The sequence below is a fragment of the Protomyctophum bolini genome (assembly GCF_963924005.1).
Source record: "Protomyctophum bolini genome assembly, chromosome: 8".
NCBI lineage: Eukaryota > Metazoa > Chordata > Actinopteri > Myctophiformes > Myctophidae > Protomyctophum > Protomyctophum bolini.
Genome location: NC_137869.1, coordinates 24,895,991 through 24,919,872, shown reverse-complemented (window position 1 = coordinate 24,919,872; position 23,882 = coordinate 24,895,991). Strand labels below are relative to the sequence as shown.

At 42.3% G+C, this 23,882-nt stretch overlaps 1 protein-coding gene across 3 annotated transcripts in view; it reads right to left on the bottom strand.

The window, feature by feature from the left end:
• Window positions 1-23,882, bottom strand: part of LOC308319433 (GRAM domain-containing protein 2B) — a 48,899-nt gene that overhangs the window by 15,581 nt on the left and 9,436 nt on the right. The window contains exon 2 of one of the 3 annotated variants that reach the window (XM_080769511.1): window positions 12,636-12,786. In XM_080769511.1, coding sequence (XP_080625637.1) covers window positions 12,636-12,727 — 92 coding nt within the window. In that variant the 5' untranslated portion in view covers window positions 12,728-12,786. Of the gene's footprint in view, window positions 1-2,790; window positions 3,035-12,635; window positions 12,884-23,882 lie in introns of those variants that run through there. The other 2 variants (XM_080769512.1, XM_080769513.1) reach the window with 2 other exon arrangements.

The window sequence follows — 23,882 nt, the reverse complement described above, 5'->3', positions numbered from 1 at the left end:
AAAAAATAGCAAACATAGCAGTCTACAAGCTTGACGTATTGTAAGCTTGTAGATCAACCATTTCTGCTATTTTGTAAATTTGGGGAAAGTTTTTAAAACATTAAACGTGTCAGTGATTTTTGTATATTTAAGCAATACGTGATTACGAAGCCTAAAAGGCAAACAGAAATTAAATACGTTCTAATGTTCAATGCAAAAAACTATTAAATAGTTAATCGATGGTGTGACAATCGTCAACTTAAATGTGTAATTGTGACAAGGGTGGATTATCATGGCAACTTTTGTGCAATCTTTTGCCATGTTGAGAAAGACTGGATGTTAATGGTTAAGGCCACTATCAAAGTAAATGCTACTGTAAGGAGTGAAAGGACTGACAATGCATCACAAATACCATGCGTTGTTGCCAAACAAAGTCAATTACATGGTAACGACGAGGCTTGCCTTTAAGCTTCAGTCGTTTCAACTCATACAAGGTCACAAGGTGGAATGTGATTGTGTTCTCCCGACCTCCTGCGGTGTATGGGGGGATAATAATTGAACAGACAGCCTATTCAAAAGGCCTTTATCGGTTTGTATTTCACAACAACTTCCTCTCTTTATCCATGATCCCAACATAAAGATTAACCCGGCCCGCCAATTGCTTCCCAAACGTAACGGTCGTAGAAGTAGTTAATTTTAGTAGATGTCAAGTAAAGTAAACACAGGGTAGACCACAAAAATCAATCAATTTGAACATATGTCATTGTGCATTTGGCATGTCTGAGCTAGCGCTAAGCTAGTCAGTCAGTTCTGTTGATGCTTATTCATCAAGGAGGAAGTTCCTACTCAGTGCGCATAAGCTTGCTTATGTTTCCACTCATGTGGGTTCTACAACAGTATTCACATGTGGGAGTTAGCCCAGAGCAGGACTCAAAGCTCCTCCCATGGTACCGTCAATGCATTTCAACTGTCTTTACTTTTCCTTGTTCACATTCCTTTACAATTTCCCGGTTCCTCTTGCACCAAACTATGTTTAGCATAATGGTGCCAGTGCATTTGATGCTGCAACCAAGATATGTGGTTGGTCTGACTCTGATAAAACTAGAAAAGCGACTTCATGACTTCATTCCCTGCACTGCACGACATGTAAACAGTCCACAGTCTGCAATGCAAGTCACACTCACCACATATCTCTAATATGATGTTTATCACGAAGAAGATCCAGGAAAGACACTAATGCACTTTTCATGTTAAATGTTTAATTCTGATCAACAGGGTGAAATGCACAACGCATCAATTGTACAGAGCTTCCAGCTTTGCAAAACACCATTCAGCCACAGTTGAAAGGGTTGTGCAATTTGCCAATGGGTTTCAAATTGCCATGAATCATGAGTTCAAGGACAAAGATATCAAGGGTGGAGGAGGTTTGTATCCAAGAACAGCACGCAAAGGTCAGAACAACAAAAACGTGCTAAGTATTCTTAAAGTCACTCTTTAACAGATAACAAAACAGCGTTGATACCAACAATGCCCAAAGGTCTCAACTTAAATAGAAATATCCAACACCAGGCATTGGAAATATACATGCTTCTCTCTCTCAACCTTGAATCAAGGGAACGGCCTAAAACTCTTAATTTCCAGCTGGTGTTGTGCTGTCCAAGTGGTTTTGAATTCTGACCAGTTTCCATTGTGCTGGAAACTACTTCTAGTTGGGAGGGGGGGGGGGGGGGGGGCTTTTCAACTGACTTGTTCAAAGTCAGACCTAGAATGTAAAATGAACAATGTAGAAATGTGACAACAATAGCAGCTCATTGAGACATATCATGTTTACTTTGCACTGTAGTGGAGAGAGAGAACAGTCATTTCAGACTGACATTCATTACCATGACAATAGCATTGGTATAAGTCTGTTTGATTGATTGAAGTATTTAACAGTTTGCAGAATTACAGTACAATTCAAGCACAACTCAATACAAAGACTGTTAACTGTGAGTGAGTGGACGACCCAATAAAGCATTACACTTGTTTACAAGAGGGTCCACCTTGTTCAATTCAAAACATTTAGAGACGTACAAATATACACTTCTATATAGCCAAAGAACAGAACAGGAATTCTTCATAAAGGAGGTAAAAAGGGTAAAGAAACATTATACAGTGAGGGGAAAAAAGAGTGGGTGGGCGGCGATTCAGATTTTACGGGGGCAAGTTTCGAATTTGAGAGTGCCCTTTAAGAGTGGTTTTAAAGGAGTCAAGGGATTTGCATGTCTTAATGACTGTAGGTAGGGCATTTCACATTTTGGTAGCATAGGAGCAAAGGAATTTGTGGCACGTTTATCTGTGCTGCTGGCTGCAAAGTATGATCTGTCTCAACTCGAGGAACACTGGGGGATGTAAACTGTACAAAAACTGCAGTACGATACCACTTGGTGACAGACTCAATAAAAACATGAACTGACCGAGACATTGTGGTTTTGATGTTCTGGACCACTAGACTGATTAACCACAGCAAACGTTAAAACCGCCACACAAGACCAGCAGATCACAACTCACTGGGACTAGCCATGATAACATGATTGCCCTGACTTCACGAGAGGCTTTAAATCAATGTTTTGTTCTGGTATAAGTTATAACAGCATGTGACCTTCATAAAATCTAATCACATGAACATTATTTGTATTCCACATTTTGCTTCAGTCGCCATTGGAAAGAAAACAACCTTTGGCTGCCAAGCAAACACGCCACAATGCAGAGGAAAGCTTAATGCATGCATTTTTTTTACGTCAAGTAATGGCGAGTTCTGCTTTTTCCTACCTTCTTCCATCCCCAGTGTGAGATGGTTCCGTTGCAGGGTCCTGCTGACTCAACATGCTCTTCCCTCGCTCCATTGACCAAGAACTTGGTCAACACGCAAACAACACTTGGAAAACCGGTCTGCAGTCACTGCAATTACTTTTTTGCCCTTTAGACCCCGAATTGAGTCAGTCAAGTCCACAGGTCGTAAAGGTCTCTTTTACCAGCACTGCGTGTCAGAAATGCCTGAAGATCTCAACGCCGAGCTAGCACACCCTTCAACCACAAATTAATGTCGTCAGAGAGGGAAAGAGAAAGAGAAAGAAGTTGTGAAAAGAGATGTGGTGGGGTGAGGAGGGAAAGTGAGGGCTGGCTTAGTGGCTTTCAAACTGATCTATCCCATTGTCCTTACCCAGACAATGCAAAAGCTGCAGTTACCCTGGAAACGGCTGACAGTAGGTAACAGTGGGAGGCGGCCAGTGGGGGAGAAGCAATGCTAGGCTATTCTTAACAAACAGTATTCAAATTGCTGCAAAACAGCAGCGTCAATGGGGTCTCGTTCAGAGTAACAACAGGGAGATGCATTACAAAGGCAACCTGGCACAAAGTGTGACTGACTAAGTCTTGTTATATAGTGTCGCCCCATCACTCTGGTAAACAGAAAATACACGTGCATTTGGGTAATACATTTCATCTAATCAGGAGAGAGACTTGTTAAAAATCCTGTATGAGAGAGTTCTCTCCCCTAATGGGATGAAATTGGTATCCTGACCCTAATGTACTTTCTGGCTGCCAAATGAAGAGCCATTACTGAACAAACACTGTAATGATTACACTAACTAACATATATATATATATATATATATTAGGTAGCGAACACATATTTCGGCAGAGTTCAAATGAGCCATTTTAATCGCGATTAACTCCAGGATTGCAGTGAGATTAAATAACACACACACACACACACACACACACACACACACACACACACACACACCTCTCTTACTGGACCTTTAATGTCAAGTGTTAAAAGCTGGGTAATGTTTAATTCTCACTCATTCTCGTTTCACCAGGAAAGAAAAGTTTACAGTCACTGCAATATAACGATCAAAGTGTGAGTTCATCGCAAGTACTTCCCATAATGGGGCACTAAAGTTCCAGCAAGGACAATAAAAACAATGTTTTGGCTTTTTCACACGTCGCTATTGCACCAATTATCACTTCAATCTACTTACAAGCCATTATATCCATTTCTAAAGCAACTGAAGCCATATTTTGATGTTATCTGGCCTCAATCACATTCAAATCAGGGCATCAGAAGAAACAGCCCTTTTCTGTTTTGTTTGGGGATTTGTTTTGCCTTGGCTTTGCAGGAGTCTAGCAGTGGGTCTGTGTGAGCTAATCTCCAATCGCTGTACCCATCAGTGCCAAATGTATTGTGCACGCAGCCAGTAGACCAGGGGTGTCCAAACTTTTTTCAAAGGGAGGCATATTTTAATTAATCAATATTTATCAATATTGGTCTTTTGTCAGGCATGTGTGCTGTAGGGCTGTCAGAACGAATTTCATAATATGAAAGAAATTCGAATATTAAAAAATATATATATATTCGAAAGCTAAAATTGCCATTCGAATGGAGCTTTTATAATTTATTAATTCTATTTAATATTTTTATTTTGTTTTATGTTATTTTATCCGCTCACTAAATGTATTGAGTAACGCATCTACCGCTGTGAAATCTCCCCGGCCGCTTCCACTGCATGTGAAAAGGTGCACGCCGGTCACGTCGCAGAAGAGGTCATTGATTGGCTAAAGTAGGGCCAGATTTCAGGGTAAGCCAATCAGAGACAGTCTACAGGGTGGGCGGGCTTACTGGCTGTAGCCCATTTATTCACAGACACACAAACCCTTGTAACACATACATAGATACTAGTATACTACGCAGACAGAAATCGCCGGTAGAACGAAAATCATAATACAGTTTCACGACGCAACTTTATTGCACATCTGTGCTTGCCTTTCATCCACGCTTCTATAGCCTTTTAAATCTCATTTCCCATCCACGGGCACAAGCAAAGTGATATCAGCATCTTCCACCCGATCTATGGTGTTGTTTCTGACGAGGGCAGCAACTAGTTAGCATGGGAGCTAACATTAGTCCATATCGTTAGAAGCCAAGGAGTCCTCCTTAATAACACACTCGATGCTGCGTTTACACGGGCAGACACAGACGAATGCTAATATCATTTGGAGCAGGCCGAGCAGCTACTGTACACGTCTGTTTGCATCAACATGTTGCTGGCTTCACAATGAATGATAGATTTTATCGTTGCCTCTGCCCGTGTTTAATGGTCAGGATTTCACTGTCCACAGAAGGCAGACCTGTCAAAACTATGCACTTCCCAAAACTCACAAGACATGCCAGCCACGTGTATTATTATAGGCTAAATATGAGCTAAAATAAACAATGTAAATATTCGAATATATTCGAAAATTACAAATAATTAAGCAATGAAATTCGAATTGGATTATAGAGGTGAATTGACAGCCCTAGTGTGCTGTGAACAAAAATTGTATCTCAGCCTTTTTTCAGCCATGTTACCAAATGTAACCAAGCAAGTAAGGTAAAACTAAAGATAAGAAATACAAGGAACACTGACAAATTATACTCTGGGAAATGCCCAGGTTAAAACTTTAATGTAAAAATGTCTCATACTGTTGGGCAGGCCGTTCATAAATACAATCCAGGTATGAAGCTGTGGGCCGTATAACATTTGCCCCAGGGCCGCATCTGGCCCGCAGGCTGCACTTTGGACACAGCTGCAGTAGGCGTTTTCCCATGTTTCATACTTTTCAAAATATCCAACTTTGTAATTATAATTGAAATCACTGGGGCTCATTTATGGACATAGAGAGAGCAACTCTACAGTACTACAGTAATCCCTCGATTCCCCTACAGCGTGTCCAAATGCACAAGAAGTTATTGCAATTTGAGCTCTCATACAATTGAACTGAATATACAAGTTTAGCTGTGTGTATATACACAACAAACAAAGCCTGATGGTTTCTCTGTGTAGCTGGACACAGTGGACACTGTGGGGGGGGGGGGGGGTCTGCCTAAAACTTTGTTTTATCTGCAGATAAACAGATTGCTCAACTCACGGAGGTGTCAGGAAATCACAACGGCTGCCACGATTAACTCACTCACAAGAAACCACAGACACTTTAAATACACTTCCTGGTGTCAAATTGAACACCTGGGCTTGCAGCAGACATGGTGTACAGGTTATTAATACCAGCTTGTACCATGGCAGACTAGGTTGGACATACTGTGTCGTTATGGATATGGGACAGTGTGGCAGGGGTGTGTCAGACTGTCAGCTTCCTCTAGCGGCTAGCCTCTAGCATAGGTCAAATTCCTTTGATGTTGGCCCGGCATTGGACCCGCAGTGTCGTAAACGCACATACTGCATGTTTATTGTTTACACACATGTTCAAATTCGGTAATGCTACATTTAGTCTGCAGCTGGTTAATATCGATTCCCTCCACCAGCCACTTGTTTCTCCATGAACTCCGTAACTTATTGACAAAAATATTGACGTAGCTTCTTGTGTCTATAAAATAACCGTCATTAACGATTGTACATGAACTTTCACAAAACAGAATCAATTAAACAGCACCCCTTACAATCTTTTCAACTTTGTATGGGAAATGTTTTTTTGTTTTAGTTTCAGTTGTTTAGTTAGGGGGGAGTTTTGTGTGTGTGTGTGGGGGGGGGGGTTCACGTTGTCTTGTGTTGTGACAGGTATAGGATGTTCCAGCAAGAAGACTTTCCTCTGGGGGTAAAGCGGAACAGAGTTATGTTCTTCTGCAGCAGTGCCAAGAGGTGATCCTCCATTTCTCCCTGCAATGAAACACTTCTCCCTGGCAGGGGGGGGGTGAGTCATCTGGAACCCTGTGAGGTTTACGCTTTCCCACAAATGAAGCCTGATTTATACATAGTTGCATGCCGGCGTCGTGCTCGGTAAAATAGCAGATCAATAAGCTCGCAATGAGTCACAAATGTGACGTGTTGTGGGCTTCAATATATTTTAATTTACGACAGGCAACACCAGTGTGCGACCAAGTATAAACCAGGCTGGACAGTGGACACATGGAGACAGTGGACACATGGCAAGAACTTCATGTACTGCCACCATAAGGCCTCATTTAGGTAGTTGTGCATGATTGTTGCACATCAAAAATAGCAGATCTACAAAGCTCACAATGCTGTGAGCTTAGACTAGCCGTTTTTGGTGTGCAACATGGCGTGCAAACCAAATATAAATAAATAAATGTGCATGAGGGAAGAGAATACAGGACAGGAGTTCAACAGAACAATGAGTGCCCAGGTACAGGAGGGATGCACCATCTAGTGGACAAGTGAAGACAATGGCAGCAGCATCATCATGTGAGCTTCTAATCATCCAATCAGAATCCGCCCATGATTCCCATGCAAATCATCATGTGACTGTGGCTGTGAAATTATAGTGCAGTAACATGTTATGTGGCTCAAACTGGACCGGGCGATTTGAAAGAATACATGGAATGACATGTGCACGTGTCCAAATAAGATCTTTATTATGTGGCTACAGCAACACTGTAGCTGCATTACCCCCACCAGGAGATCACGTGTATCTCTGTGTACAGCTAATATTGCAAACCAATAGGCTGACAGCAGTCCGAGGGACAAAAATTTGCATTCTTGCTAAATCCGGTGTATTTACAGTACAGAACTGGTGTTCATTATGTGCAGTGCCTTAAACATAAATAGGGCCACAAATCTCAATCTTTTTTTTGTGCAACTATTGGAAAGTATTTTTTGTGAATGTCTAATCACAGACTATGGGAAAAGCATCCCGCCAGGCTACTGAGGCTAGCTAATTACAAGGCTACTGTCCGTCCAGATTAAGAATTGTAAACCAAATAACCAATGTTAGACAAAAAGTATGACAAATTGTGAAGCCATACTCCAAATCACCCAAAGTATGACATTCAACTGGTAAACACTAAACACATGCTGTGCGTGTTACTCTTGCCAATTAGCTATAGGTAACTGAACTGAATCTATTAGGCAACTGATCACCATTACCATTATTAGCCTATAAAATAATTGGGTGTTGGGGCCACTTATCGGGAATTAGCCATGTATTGTATTGGACTGAACTGCATTTGGCTGTGTGTGTGTGTGCTTAGCTGCAGCAGAACAGTCAAGAAGGGCAGCGGGCCAGCGGCCTGGGCCAAACACGTTGTTTGTGGCGGCAGGCCAGAACTGTGTGTGTGTGTGTGTGGTTTGTGCGTCTCTAGGTGTGCATATATGTATGTGCACATATGAGCCTCAAGTGTGGTTTTGAGTCAGTGCGCATGTGCGTGGACTTCATAAGCAGAACAGAGAGTGTGATTTAGGGAAGTCATGAGGACTCATTCATTCTCTCCCTCTCTCTCTCTCTCTCTCTCCATGCACACTGCCTCTACTTCCCCCATGCACACTTGCGAGTGGCGACCCCCCCCCCCCCCATGCAATCCAGGCCAGCAGGACAGAGAGGGTCTTTCTTCTTGTCACATCAAGCTGCTTTCAGCAACCCGTTATAGTTCAGGGGACTGGCAAAGTTCCCCAACCTCACTCAAATAATACAGTGCGGAAAAAAAAGAACACTATGCCAATCTACAGTACAGGCCCAGAGCTTGTCCTGATCCTACAGAACAGAAGGGCTTTATCTTAAATGTACTACAGCAGTGACACCAGCATAATCTACACTCACAAGTTAAAAATGGTACATCAAATAAAATATAAAACTACTGTCAAAGATACTTAACATACTGACAGAACGTTTTTCTCCTGAACATGCATAACAGGGGAGATCATTTTACACGCACACCTGAGCTAACGGTTTATTCTATTCAAGCTGCCCAGTCAATTAAAAAGTTCAAATTTGAAAATGGAGTACGCAATACAAGATATATAATTTCAGATGTATGCAACTCGGATAAGCAAAATCTAAAGCAATGTTTTCGCTTGGCAGTAAATGGGAGGAAAGACCATTTTTACTTGGCAGAAAATGGAGGAAAGACCTGACACTGCTCTTTTACAGAACCGTTAAAATAATTTATTAGCTATGTTAACAAACATGAACAAAGCATTGAAGTGAGATGTAAAATACCCTCAAAATACTAGAAATCTTCCACTTAATTTCTATCTATCATATAGATGCTTTAGCCTCCCATAAAACACAATAAGAAGGACTTTATTGGACAGTAATAGCTTTTTTCTTCAGACGTCAGTTTATTTAATGTTGTATTTTTTAATCTGTAAAAAAGTATTGTTCTTGTCAAGAGAAAAGTCATAACTGAACGTGCACGTGTTGCTCACAACAAACAGGCAAGATTATCAAAGAAAGCACTAATCTATACTAGTGCCCTGCCTTTGCCATCGCCAGAGAGTGCAAGGTTCACCTAGATGACACGTGAGAAAAGACTTATTCAAATGGGAATGGCTTCAAATGACTACATAATGTGGCATGCCATGCCGTGCAGTCTTCAGTCAGCAGCCTGTGAAATCTTATCAGAATGTTCAGATAGGCCTGGTTCCGGGACAACCTAAACTTAGAAGCTAGCTCACGTTTTCAGTACAGGCTTGTACAAAGTCCTGAGCAGGGGAGACGTGGTGGGGGTTAACTTGTGGGATGATATGCTGGCTGGAATTTACCAAGTCTGTGGCAGGAGCGGGAGCCAAAAGGTGAAAACAACTCGGACCCGAAAAACCTTTTAACTTGGTTTTGTGACCAGGGCTTCAGAGAGTGGTCATTAGCACCAGACTGAGAAATACAACAAAAAACAAGCACCCTCACTACCTTCAACCATAACCCTTAATTTCGCCATAAATCCCGCTGCAGACTGCAGATGTGGTTCCTGTTACTGTAACTCAGCCAACTCTCAGAGCTCTGCAGCATGACGGCTCATAATTTAGACCTATACAGGACGACATGCCCTACCCGCAACTGCTGCTGAGAGCATCCTCCTGGAGACAGAGTGACGGCCGCAGTCCACCGGCCCCACCCTGTCATTCGAGGCCCCTGGAGGCACAGTAAGATCTGCAACCCGGGACACGTTCTGCCCTTTACAACAAGCCACATCTTAACCAATTAAGATTCTATAAAATGTCTTCTAAAATAGTTTTCTGGAAGAGGGATGTTGCTATATCAGTGCTCGATTCTTTTCATGTCAAGCAGACCCAAAATTATATGCATTTGACCATGCAGCACCCTCTCAAAATATTTTGTTCCAGGGACCCCCAGAAGCAAAGATTTAACACACACACACACACACCTTGTGTATCTGACTAAATGACAGAGCCATCCCAGTGTTAATGGGTTACCAAAATACACTGAGAATATAGAGCTCTAGTCATTTTGCTTACACAGTTATTGATAGACACAATTTCAAGTAGAGAAATAAATCCACGACATGGCAGTCTCTTCAACCACAAAGGCAAATTCAATCGTTTTTTTGATTAAAGTGTCAAATCACAAGACTCACAACAACAAGTTGCCTCCAGAGAGTCCAGACTAGTCCAGACACTTTACATGTAGAGCAGACACCGGACATTGTCCCACCCTGTGGGCAAGAATTTTATTTATTTTTTAGACAAAAAACTCCCCCTTAACTGGAAGAAACGTCAGGCAAACCAAGGCTCTAGGGAGGGCGGCCATCTGCCTCGACCATGTCGTGGGGGTTAAGAGAGGGAAGGAGAGACAGAGAAAGTAGTCTGTGTGTCACAAACTGCAGCACAGACACACACGACTGATCTTTCCAGTGACCATCCATCTATGGAGTGGAAGTGGATGAGGCCTACAGCAGGAGGACAACACATTAGCAGCAGTGATACCACCAGGGGTCTTTACAGTTAGTATGAATGACAGCACCGACCACCTGTGGAAAACCCACGGCAGCTAAAAATAGCTCTTTCTAAGACATCTGTTACACAACGGACAAGTGATTATATGCGCTTTTTGGGGGGTGGCAGGGGGGGGGGAGCCAGAGTGAGACAAGTGAGCCAGAGTGAGACAAACAGGAACTGTAGTCGAGCCTCATTCATACTTGCGTGACCGTCACTTATATCTTAAAGGAGAAGTCCATGCTAGAATGCTTTCTTATCTTTCTTACTTTTCTTTGTAGTTGTTACGTCCCCACCAAAGAGGTCCAGGTGTTTTTTTGTGCAAAAACTCCTTATTGGCTATTTCCCCTACCATAAGCCCTCAATGAATTGCATTGCATTGAATGGGAATTGAATGGGGCTATGGGGTGTTGTGCTAGTTCGCTTATTTCCATCAAAATAAGTAGTAAAGTGTGCCTCTTGGGATATTATTTACATTATGAAGAGAGGATATATACAAAAAAATTATAATTTTGAGCGATGGAAATAAGCGAATTAGCACAACACCCCATAGCCCCATTCAATTCAATGCAATTAATTTAGGGCTTATGGTAGGGGAAATAGCCAATAAGGAGCTTTTGCACAAAATAACACCTGGACCTCTTTGGTGGGGACGTAACAACTACAAAGAAAGGTAAGAAAGCCTTCTAGTATGGAATTATCCTTTAAATTTACTGAGCAGGACACCAGCGTGCAATTAAGTACAAACGTGGCATAACAGAGCAAGCGTGGGCACACTGGACAGTGATTAAGCTGTGCATCAGAGGAATCAGGACATATGAGTGCAACTAAAGGCTCATACATAGTCTGGATTTCCAGAGGTCACATCACCACCGAAAATCCAGACTATGAATAGGCCTTTAGTGTGTATATTTCAGTGTCCGTCAAAGAATCAGGGTGAGTGTGTGTGTGAGAGTGAGTGAGTGAGTGTGTGTCCCGTAAAGCCAGGCTGATCCACTCTGGATCTCACAACGGGATCATCCATGATCACAAAGCCAGAATAAATAGCAGTCAATCTGTGCCACATAAGGCCACAGGGATGAAGTCACCACTGCACAGTCGGTCCAGGAAGGAGTGGTTAAGAACTGACCAGACCTGGACTAAAGGATGTCCAGTGAGCCACCACCACACGTCATGCTGTTTATACACAACAGATAGTATATGGATTAGCCAGCAGCTGCACAATAAGCCTTGAGCCTTCCCAAAACAAACAGGTTCAATCTGAAATATCGTATCCATCCAGGTACAGAATAGATAGTATTGTGTGGGATGTTGTCTTGTTGACACTGGTTCAGGACAAAAGCACTTGGCTATAAACTGTGACAACAGTGACAGCTCCTTAACTGATAACAGGAAACTGAAAGACAGTGGCACGTCTGAACTCGCTGTTCCTGGCTCTCTAATCACACAATCAGTGCATTACACTGATTACAGAATGCACAGAAAGAATGGCAGATGACTTGTAAGATGTGAAGCCTAGAGGCTAAAGAGGGAGGTGTTTAGGCGGCATGGTTTCAAAAGGAAACAACAGTTGCATACGATTGTTGCACAGAGGCAGAACAGTTGCACACTGCTGATATACAACACAATCACCTTGTTGTCATCATTTCAATGCCAACACACTCACTCCCGGCGAGGGTAGTGGTGAGGGGCTAAGCTAAATCATTAGCTTTATCCACCCATTCATGCACACCGGTAACACGTACTAAACTACGTATTATATAGACGCTACATGGGGCGTTCAATTCAAAAAGCCATATTAATACGTTATATAAAAATAGATAGGCATAGACCATTCACAAGGAGGTGCTAAGGTGATAGCATCCTCACCCAGCCTCCTGGGAGGATGCTGACTGTCCCAACATAGCGGTACATGTATGAAGCATTCATTACCTCTCCTTCATGAAGTGCTTGATTCTGACGATGGCCTTCTCGTCTATCTTCCTCAGGAAGGTTTTCAACCGCTCTCTCTTGTTTTCAAGCATTGCTTGTCCTCCTCCTCTCTCGTCCCGCCGGTGGCCGTCGTCGCTTCACGGCAGCTAGGCTAATAAACAAACACACGGAGAGGACAGAATGGGTTTGTTTGGGTTGAAGCTCCGCTCCTACACCACCATCATCATAGCGGGGCTGCTCGTTGCTGATGCTTTTCTCTCACAGCCTAGCGGCTTTCATCCACTCATTAGGATAATGAGCCCCCGAATCGGACCAAGTCCCGTCGGCCAATCAGAAGCGGCAAGGGCTCGGGCAAAAAAATAAAAGTCTGACATGTCAGACGTCTCCTCCAATAGCGGCGCGGCACAACGCCACTACGGTCCCGCCCAGTTGCCTTATTTGGGAGACGCGTCGCGCGTCCTTGGGCTTTATCTATGGAGAGTGGGCGTGGCGCAGGTTTTATTATGATAAAGAGGGGAGGAGGATCAGTTCAGTTCAGGGAAATAATGAATGAATGATTTGCCGGAGACAGGGTTGGGATAGGATTAGGACATCCGGGCAAAGCAAAGGGCAAGTTTGGTTTGGTTCCTTGGTTTGTAAACAACTTGTGGTGGAAAAAGTAGGTCTTATTTGTTTTGCCTTAAGTAAAAAATAACAATACATCAATATAAACATATACTCTGTTTAATAAAAGGCCTGTAAAAAAGTATAAAAAAGGGCATACATGGTTAAAGTATGTTTTGTAGGCCTATTAATCTAAACATCTGCAAAGTATAGCTAGAGGAATAAAATATACAATATTCGCCTCTGAGATGTAGTGGAGTAGCTTTGAAAAATCATGGACATACACTAAAAGTAGTACCTCAGAATTGTAATTAAATACAGTACTTGATTAAATGTAGGCTACTTAGTTACTTTGCACCATTGGCCAACAATGTTATTGTGTATGTGCCTTACAGTCTATGGTATGTGCACATAGGTTGCGTTGCATCACATTCTACCCTATATCACAGCAAACAACCATGACAGACATAGGGGCAAAACAAGGACAGAGCAAATGTGTAATAGCCTTTTACACACACAAGTACCGGTACGTGAACTAAGGTAACGGAGCAAAACAAATCTCACAGGACAGTGATTTATTATGACAGGCTTTCTCAAAACATTTCATGTCAATTAAGGACTCCCAAATTGATATGTAGGCCTATTTGGCCAACCCCATCTCTAAAATATTTTGTGCCAGGGACCTCCAGAAGCAAAGAATTCAGTTAAAATTGTAATGTTCGCTTTGAAAATGTATTTCACTATTTTTGAATAGCCAAAGTATAGAACATCATTGAAGCGGTTAAAATGATTTTGACAATATATTAACTCATTTGCTGGGTACCCCATGTGCTTTAATCCATGTTATGATTGACACAGCAGACTTGGTGAAATAAAAACATATAGTATACCTTAAAATAAAAAAGAGATTGTTATGAATTAGGCCTGTCAAAATGACTGAGTGAAACTGAGTTAATTAACTTGTGAAATTAAATTAAATTAATTTGATAAAAAATGTTTTTATCATTCATTCACTCATTTAAATGTTAATCATTTGACAGCTATGACAACACTGATGACAGTATCAGTAGATTGATTGATTTACTGAAAAACTCTGGGAGTGGCAGTACCAGTGACAACCAGGAACAGACTGGGTGACCACCACGAAGAGTAGGGGTGACATCTGAAGAGATAGAGGACACGGGAGTCGAACCCGCGGCACACTGCCAGACTGGATTACCAGCCAAGGTGCCCAGACGGCCACGCCAGCCGCCACGGGGCGCAAGGAGGGTTTAAAATCAGCCTCGAGTGGCGCTGAGATGTGTGCTGTTCAGCGGTAATGGCGGCAACGACGACGCAACGCACAGAAGGATTCTGCCAGGACCCTCTGGACAGACGGAGGAACCAGGCCTGGGCCACAGTGCCAGGAGCCTCTTAGTGTCACCAACATCTCATCAGCCATCTTCCCTAAAAAAAAAATCCCTAAATGTTCTATCCCATGTTTATGCGTCAGTATTAGATGTTTGATTTACTGAATACAGGACTGACTTTGGACCAGCGTTTTGACCAATGTTTGTTTGAATTATGCCTGCTTAGTCAGACGAAATTATCAACCCATTGAAATGATGTAGAGTGCCTTAAAAGTAAAACCAAGGCTCCAACAACAATACAAAGTTCTCAGGAGGATGAACATCTGATTCTCATAAAGGGTAACGGACCCAAAAGTCAATCAGCAGTTATTCCACTTGATAATGAAGGGTTAGTCAGTCAGTTACACTCATGGAGAGAGGCATTCAATAACACAGCTGGTGTCGTTTCTTCCAAGATCACAGCAGCAGATCATTGAAGGAGGCCTGCTGGCCAGTGGCCATCAATTAAGCCCCCACCCCTAACACCCCCACCCCTAACACACTTACACACTCACACACTTACACAGTACACACACACAGACAGAGACAGACAGACAGACAAAGAGAGAGAGAGAGAGAGAGCTCTCACACACAGTCACACACAAGTACACCATGTACACCAACTGCAGCTGCGGTTGTTTATGTTGATAGCGTATGAGGTGAGATATGTGTCACGTGTCAGCTGACATGGGATCAATGGGTGGGCTGAGGGGTGACTTTCACTAATCTGTTGCGACACCAGCAGAACTGTACTACAATTATTGTGCTTGCATAGAAAAAAATAACTAGTTGGAATGAAACAGTTGTAGACCGAATTATATTGATTTATTGATACAATTGTTCCGTAGGTCTCTGCTCACCCCAACACGTGGCACTTAGATATATGCAAAAGGACCACAATGAAAATAAGCTGCCACGCTTTTTTGTGCTTAGACTTTAGTTTAGACAGATAGCCTATAAGTACAAATGTATGTTAATTTACTGTGTGTGTGTGTGTGTGTGTGTGTGTGTTACACACACAGTAACATAAATTAATTTACACACACCAGCTCAGTGGCCTTGTGGTTAGACTAATGTTTGCCCTGAGATGTTAGGTGTAGGTTCAATTCCTGGCCAATTAGGTCATAGAAAAGAAAAAGTGGTACCCCGTGCCTCCCTGCTTGCCACTCAGCATCAAGGGTTAGATTCGGGCTAAGTCCCTGTGACATACTAGCGTCATCAAGCTGCCTCATGCTACAGAAACAGGAGATAGGCTCCTGACCTGAGACACATAGCCCCCCACACACACACACACACACACACACACACACACACACACACACACACACACACACACACACAAGTCAGCTGACCAGAGCACTGCACATTAGTCACGTTGCAGTTAATTCCCGGACCCGATTATGTGGTATTGTTCAAAGTGGTGTGATTCATAGTGTTGGTTAATATGGACAGGTGAGACAAATGCACATGGACACCTTCAATACACACAACTATCAGATGTGTTGTGTATCAGTGTTTGTAGCTTACAGTTATTTTCAACACCTGTCACTAATTTAAAGAAAATGCATAGAAAGGGATTTAATGCAATCAGTTTCACACGTGTACATGCACAAACAAGTACATTCACACGTGTACATGCACAAACACACGCACGCACACACACACACACACACACACACACACACACACACACACACACACACACACACACACACACACACACACACACACACACACACACACACACACACACACACTATAGTAAAGGAAGGACGCTTTTGTGAAAGAAATTACACATTGGCCCCTTTTCCACTGGAGTTGAACTGGTTCGTTTTCCCCCAGCTACTTTTGAACCAATTAATTGGTTCAGATCCCTAAAAGTTGGTTCGGAAGTAGAACAAAAAAAAAGGTTCTTCCTGCCCCGAAGTGGGAACCAAAGTGGGCGTGTCACTATTCAGGTTGGAAGATACAGATGTGATATAAACCATCATAAAAAATACAAGAACGAAATGGGCCATTGAGAAACGAAAAGTGGAAGTGTGTGTGTGAGAGAGAGAGAGAGATAGATAGAGAGAGAGAGTGGTCTCCTTTCTTGGCAGCAGAGGAGCTCATGACTGCGTGCGGGGCGCCTCCTCGCCGCAGCGAGGACAGAGAACAGAGGAAGCAGTGTGTCACCACATGATGCAAACACGCCACCACCACCTCCTCCACCCTCACGCAATCTATCTGCCTCGCCATGCCTGCAGCCCCTCTCGCCAGCCTCTCACTCAATCAGCACCCTACCCAGGCCACTGTCACCACACACCGAACAAAGACCAGAGCCATACTGTAGGTACACACAGAAAAATAATGGTTGTTAACCACTTGAACCCTCCATTCTTTGTAAAAAAATAGACCTATAACTGGACTTGGACCGCAGTTTTCCCTCTAATCGTCAGAATCAACTTTATTGTCACATCACAGGTTTACAGAAGCAGTGGGTGAAATTCGTTACTACTTTTAGAGAACCTTTTCAACCTGCAGTTAGCTCCTGTCCGAGACCAGCAGTGCTGAGTCATCTGCGAACAGGTCATGTCATTTACATATAGTAGGAACAGTAAAGGTCCTAGTATGCTTCCTTGTGGAACGCCACAGCTCACTGGGAGGGGGTGGGGGGGGCAGTGTTGCGTTCACCTCCACCATCTGTTCTCTCCCCTCCAGGTAGGATTGCATCCAGCTCACTGATGTGCTATCAAAACCAATTGCTTTTAGCTTGTTAAGCAGTATGGAGTGGTTCATGATGTCAAAAGCCTGCATGTCCATGCCGCAGTATTCGCCAGCATCTGTGTTTGATGTGGTCACTCAAATAGAGGAGGCATATGTCAGTGGAGTGGGATGTTCTGAAGCCGGATGATAGAATATAAAGAATTTGAACAATTATGTAAATTTAAGCCAGACTGAGATGGTTGGGGCATGAATTACCTGAGGTAAGACATATATGATCTTCTACATTGTAGTCTACATTCTACAACAAATCTCACTGTTGACTGACTTACTGTATGTGAGCTTGTCGATCGTCTCTTTGTGTCCAATGTTCCCCCCCCCCCCCCGCGAATATTCCCCATTACCTACTGAAGAACCATTTTATTTAGTGAATGCTTCTCCATTGTTCCTCATATGGTTCTAATCTAACCTGACGCTGACAGATGAGGGCGGTATTGGGGAAACATATTCCCCAACACAACACTCATCTGGGATCTCTGACGGAGTTGAGCCCTGAGTCAGATCTGCTTCGTACCGAACCAATCAGCGTGAGCTAAAGGCGGGATATGTGCAAAAGCGGATGTGAAGCTATACAGACACGTCAATATGATTGGTTGTGTTTGCACGCCCACGCGGTGATAGACAGACGTTCCCATCCAATCATCTACCAAGTATCTTGAAAAAAAGGAACAGCCCCGTCATCGAATTGCCTTCCGGGATCCCAGATCCCAATAAGCTGTGAAACAAATTTGTGTAGCAAGCTTTTTGGATCTGGCAGCGTCAGGTTAGTTCTAATCTAGATAGAGAACAATTTGTTGTTCTTTGGGGCACCTTTAACCACTTAAACTCAACCCAATTTTGAGTATGTCTTAATAGGTGAACATTGCAGGCAGAAAAGAGCAGATCTACAAGCTCCACGACAGCGCGTAGCATGTTATGTAGACAGCATAAGTGCATTGTATGTAGTCATAGCACGTCATAGTACATATGTATACGTAGCATAGTAATATAGATGTATAGTTTATATGTATAGTTTCATTATATAGATATTCCACTGTTACTTTCTTAGCTTACGCATGTTTCATGATAAATGTTTTTATGTGATGTATTCCCATGCTTTTTTGTTCTTGCTGTAAATCGCTCTGGATTAAGAGCGTCTGCTAAATGCCTAAATTGTAAATTGTAAATTGTGGCTCTTTTCGACGAAGATATTTTGTGTAGAGGGACACAAGAAGCGGACCAAGTAGACCCCAGCAGGACACCGGGCAATAAAGTATACTGTAGTGTGTAGAAGTATACTGTAGTGTAGTGTGTAGGGTTTAAGTGGTTATAGGTTCCCAACATCCCCCAAATCCCTTCATGGCATGGCATCACTCTGAAGAGACAGTTTTTCATTTTTCAGTGCGCAGCAGATAGAGGCAGGCTTAATAAGGAGCGGGTGGAAGCTGGTGATTCAGGGAGCGAGGGCGGCTTGTAAATAACGTGGGCGAGTAACAGGCTTTCCCACATCGATTTGTCATTCTTCATTGATTTCCACACCAGGGGGGGTGGGGACAGGGGATGTAGCCTATCTATGTATCGTATCCGACGGTCTCTATCGTCTATTCATCTGTTAATTCAGTTCAGCTCAGTTCAACCGTATTGTCGTGTGTATTAGAAGACAATGACACACTTGTGCTCTGGCTCTCTCTCTGCCTTTAACCACTGAGCCACTTAACAATTACACAAAAATTTAATTGTTTAAAAACAATATCCAATCTACAAGTATCGTGCATGCGTTGTGGAGCTTGTATATCTACCCTTCTGCTATTTCTGTAATCCATTTTTAAAAAATGTAAATTTCTTTCTTTCCACAGCAACAATCATCTACCTCCATTTCACCAAGTCCTCTGCCTCCTCTTTGTCACACCAACAAACCCGCCCATGTCCTCTTTCACTATACATCCATAAATCTCCTCTTTGGTCTTCCTCTAGACCTCCTGCCTGGCAGTTCCAACCTCAGCATCCTTCTACCGATATCTATCCCTCCTCTGTACATCTCAGTCTGGCCTAAATTGACATAATTGTCCTCATATTCTATTAAATGTTCAGCCTATAATGACATAATTGAGTTGCCAGTGTTTAACACAAACAACACACACATCCCAACCCCCCCCCCCCCCCCCCCCCACTATTAGACCTATACGTCGTAGACTGTGTACAGAGTGCACTCGCACATGCATTACGTACACTATAAACAGGACAGGATAACATCACATCCTATATTAACAGTGATGTGTGTGGTGCACACACTGCAGGTGCATCAGCTGTTCAGCAAACTGAGCGCCTGTGGAAAGAAACAGTTAGTGTGTGTGTGTGGTGTTATGTAGACGGAGGGAGGGATGACTGTACAATCCGTCACTATCACTGAGTCATCGACGGACGCATGTATGACGTGTTACAATCAGAATCCGAATTTTGCAATTATAATCTTCAATAAATATATCTAGGTACATATTGCTAAGCATATTTCAAATTATTATAGATTATAAATTGTTTCGTCTTCAACCTCAGCCAACTGCCGACTGCTCTATACACTTGTGGTATGTTGTGAAAATAAGGTGTGCATTGGGAATGGAAAAGGAAAATCAGACTTACTTATAAGGTGCTTTCGGAAATGCGCACCGGGAGCGCACTCGCCTATTAGTTTGCATTGCACAGTGCGCTATTTCCGAACATGCCCTTATTAAAGGCAAAGAATTGCAACATTTCGACACTAGGTCATCATCAGGCAAATATGATGTGCATTGGGAATTTCCAGGTTTGCACATATGAGGAAGTCGTAATAGTGTGAAAATGTTACTGTACACAGTTACATTTGACACAGTGTGACACAGGGTGCACATGATCAGATTGTGGAGACAGAGTCTTCGCCGTAGAGACTGGAGTTGTTTACATGGTAAAAGAGGCTATATCATTCTACACGCATCCATGAATGTGCAATTTAGAGCACAACACATTCTTGTCATTTAAGCCTCATTCGATGAAATGTAGGTTACTTTACTGAGAAGACAAACAAAAACATGAGTTGTTAACTTGTTATTGAGCTGGATTAACAGTAAACGTGAGTGTGTTGTGTGTACACACAAACTTCTCTCAGATACGCTGAAAATAATAGAGCCATTGAAAGAATATATAGACTGTACATTTCCATGGCAGCAGGCCTGTTCACACTTCAGTAAGAATAAGTAGGCTTACCCTAAACGTCCAAAGGTCAGGTCAGTTTAATTTGAAATGCAATTGAGTATCAAACGTGACTATGTGAGTAGCTTATGTTGGGGTTTGACCATTGTTTTGGCTTTTAAACTTTGTCCAAGAGTTGCTGATAGTTTTATTTTGTATTTTTTAATCAATCACTTTAGTATAGTATATAGTATAATTTAGTATACTATAGAGTATAGACCATTTCAGTGGAATTGCATTTCTAGGGAAGAACTTGGGTCCAAGATTATTTCCCATCCCAGCTTCTGATATTCACAAACACTGTGTGCAACAGAAAAACTACTTGGACCCATATAATGTTTATGTTGACATTTTGTCAAGCATGGAAAAGGGTCTATGGATCATTACCCTTTCAATGGCCAATTAATGTCCATCACATTTTGCATGCATGTCATGACACAAGCTTTCAAGGACAATGCATATAGTTTCACACATCAACACTGTCTGAAAATAAATAAATACAAATAATTACTTCATTTAATAGATATCCCATATCTATATCAGTGGCGTATCTACAATAAGGCGAGGACAGGCGTCCGCCTGTCCAAATCCATTTTCTGCCGGACGACGACAATTAACACATCTTGCCTGCCCAAAATGTAATTCTTGCCTGCCCAAAATGTAATTCCTGTAAACGCCACTGATCTATATCTCTCTGCCAATATATCTATTAGCAAGATATTTGTAGACATTCATAACAGAATAAAGTATAGGAGTACCAAAAGCAATAGAATACTATTAATATGTTTAAAAATGCGGTATACGATAGGCAATTCACTGCCCTGGTTGATATATGCTTTAAGGAAACACGACTCTAGTTTCCTTGTTGTGACTCACTTGTGTCAATACACACTGTTTAAAGTAGGTGAAGGTTATCGTAAGGGTCTTCATAGGAAGACAGATAGAGTGAGATGGCCTCAGCTTTGATTACTGCTTATCAGCTGCTGTAGTAAATGACCAATAGTCGGCCTATAATCACCATGTAACTGACCTTCAGAGAGTATAACTTCTCAGCAGTGCTATTTTCCTCTGCCATAAAAAAAAAGCTGTGACGCACAATGAGTTGCATTTTTTACGTGTCACTGCTGCCCAGGTGTTTAAGATTGCTTATGGCGCACTTCATGGAGGCTACATTAAATATGGCTTGATATTCTTGGGCTTCAGAACATATTGTCGCTTTCGGGTGGAAAAAATGTAGATCAAACCTTTTGTATTATTTAATAAAGAAATAAATTAACGATTTTAAAATAGTGTAAACACTAAATAGACAATCTACAATATCACGTGATGCCTTGTGGTGCATTGTGGGCTTCATGTAGCCTATATGTGCTTTTTTCACTACTTTTGTGCACCACTCTTGTATGATGGGCATTCATTCACGAAAAAAACATAAGGAGATAAGAGGTTTCTGCCCTACAGCAACAATGCTGATGGCTCTCAGTTTACATACATGTAGTTGTACTCTCTTTATCAACGTGAAAACATGTAACTCAGAGGACAGATATACAATAAAAATCCTCATTGACGCATAGTCACATAGTTATCACAGAAATGTCCATTCATAATCAAAGTACCCTGTTGTGACAAAGATTGGCTGGAATTTTGGGGGAATTTCCATGTGTGCAGGAGATAGATGGTGTTTTGTGTCCTAGCTCTAGCTGTCCTCGTCCTCGGATCTTTGCAAACTAATCTCTCCCATGTTATCATGAGTAATGTCACATGGTTTTAAATCGAGATGGTTTGAATCACCTATCTAAAACAGTTCACCCTGGTGGAAAAACACCAATGTGACCATTTTTATTGTGCACAAAAAAAGAAAAAAGGAAAAAAAAAAGAAGAAAACTGTGCGGTATCTTTAAATTGGTGGTGTTGAACAGGAACAAATCCAAAATGAGACACTGACTGCCCTCCCTGCCACCAACAACACAATTATAATAGGACTGACTGAGACAACCACACAGACTTAAAATAAACTCTGGCGGTTTCTAAATGATAGTGGGCAATGGGCATTGATCGTTTGCTGCCTACAGGCACGAGCACACACAGGAGCCAACCAGTGCCCGTTTCACCTGACCAATTGCCTTCATAGGAGAACATAATTTCTCTCATGTATATCTCTCTTGCAAAACCACAGTTGTAGTTCACTGTGCAACATTTGTTTTTGCTTCATGATAAATCAAAACCAGGGAACTGGCATGATCAAAAGTCTTCACAGTAAATCAAGTCATCAGCACTTTGGCACAGCAGAACACAGGAAACAGATCTAGGCCTTCCTCAGAATCTCTGACACATGTGTGATTGTGTGGGCGTTGTCGTGGACTCGTGGTAAAGAGTCCACGAGTAATATTATTTATTTACTCTTGTCTGTAACTGTTCTGTACGTCTGTACTGCCATGACAACATTAGGGCCTACCCAAAAGTATGTGAACTTTTGTGAGGTATGTGAGGTCAACAAAATACAGGTTTGTTGACTATCGCATAATTTTAAGATACTGAGTGAAGTACTTTGTTTTAACCCCAAAATACACATTTAAGTCATGCACCATGAATTAGTGTGGTTTCTATAGGCAACACACTATTGTTCCCAGTCAGATTTTCTTTTGCCAGCAAAGTGAGACGTAATAGTAGTAGTAATAGTAGTGAGATGGTAAGACGTAATTCAGTTCCCAGTGGATTCCACACGTGCAACCACACGTGCAATTTCCCAGGATTGCACCTTTCTAGGCAGGGTTTAGCCATATGTCTTTACCGTGGTTCCAGTCATTTCCATTTCATGTCTACCTCATTACTACCTCATTACAATACCAGGTAGGAAATTGGTCCTCAGAAAGCACGACATACACCAGCGCACAGCCATTCATTAAATATCCATTTATCAGACTGAACTGACATCTTGCGTATTGGTGGGGTCAGAAAGGTCAACGCATCGTCAGGGATCCACCCCAGCAACAGCCTATATCTCTTTCAGTGAGACTGACGGGGGCTTCGCTCCCTGCACAAGGCTATCGCCTTTCCTTACAACACATTGTCTGTGGCCATTTCCAGGTGGCACGCTTCGGCAGCCGTTTTGTTTGATATCAGAAGCAAGCACAAACCCTCACTCATTCAGAGAGAGAATGTCACAGGAAGCGCTGATGCCTCACTCACAGACAACTGCTACAAGGGGATCAATGATGTTCGGCCGTGTCATATTTGTAAAGAAGTCTTTACCTATGTGGTGCATTGTGTTTGTGTTCCACGGGGGTGCTGATCA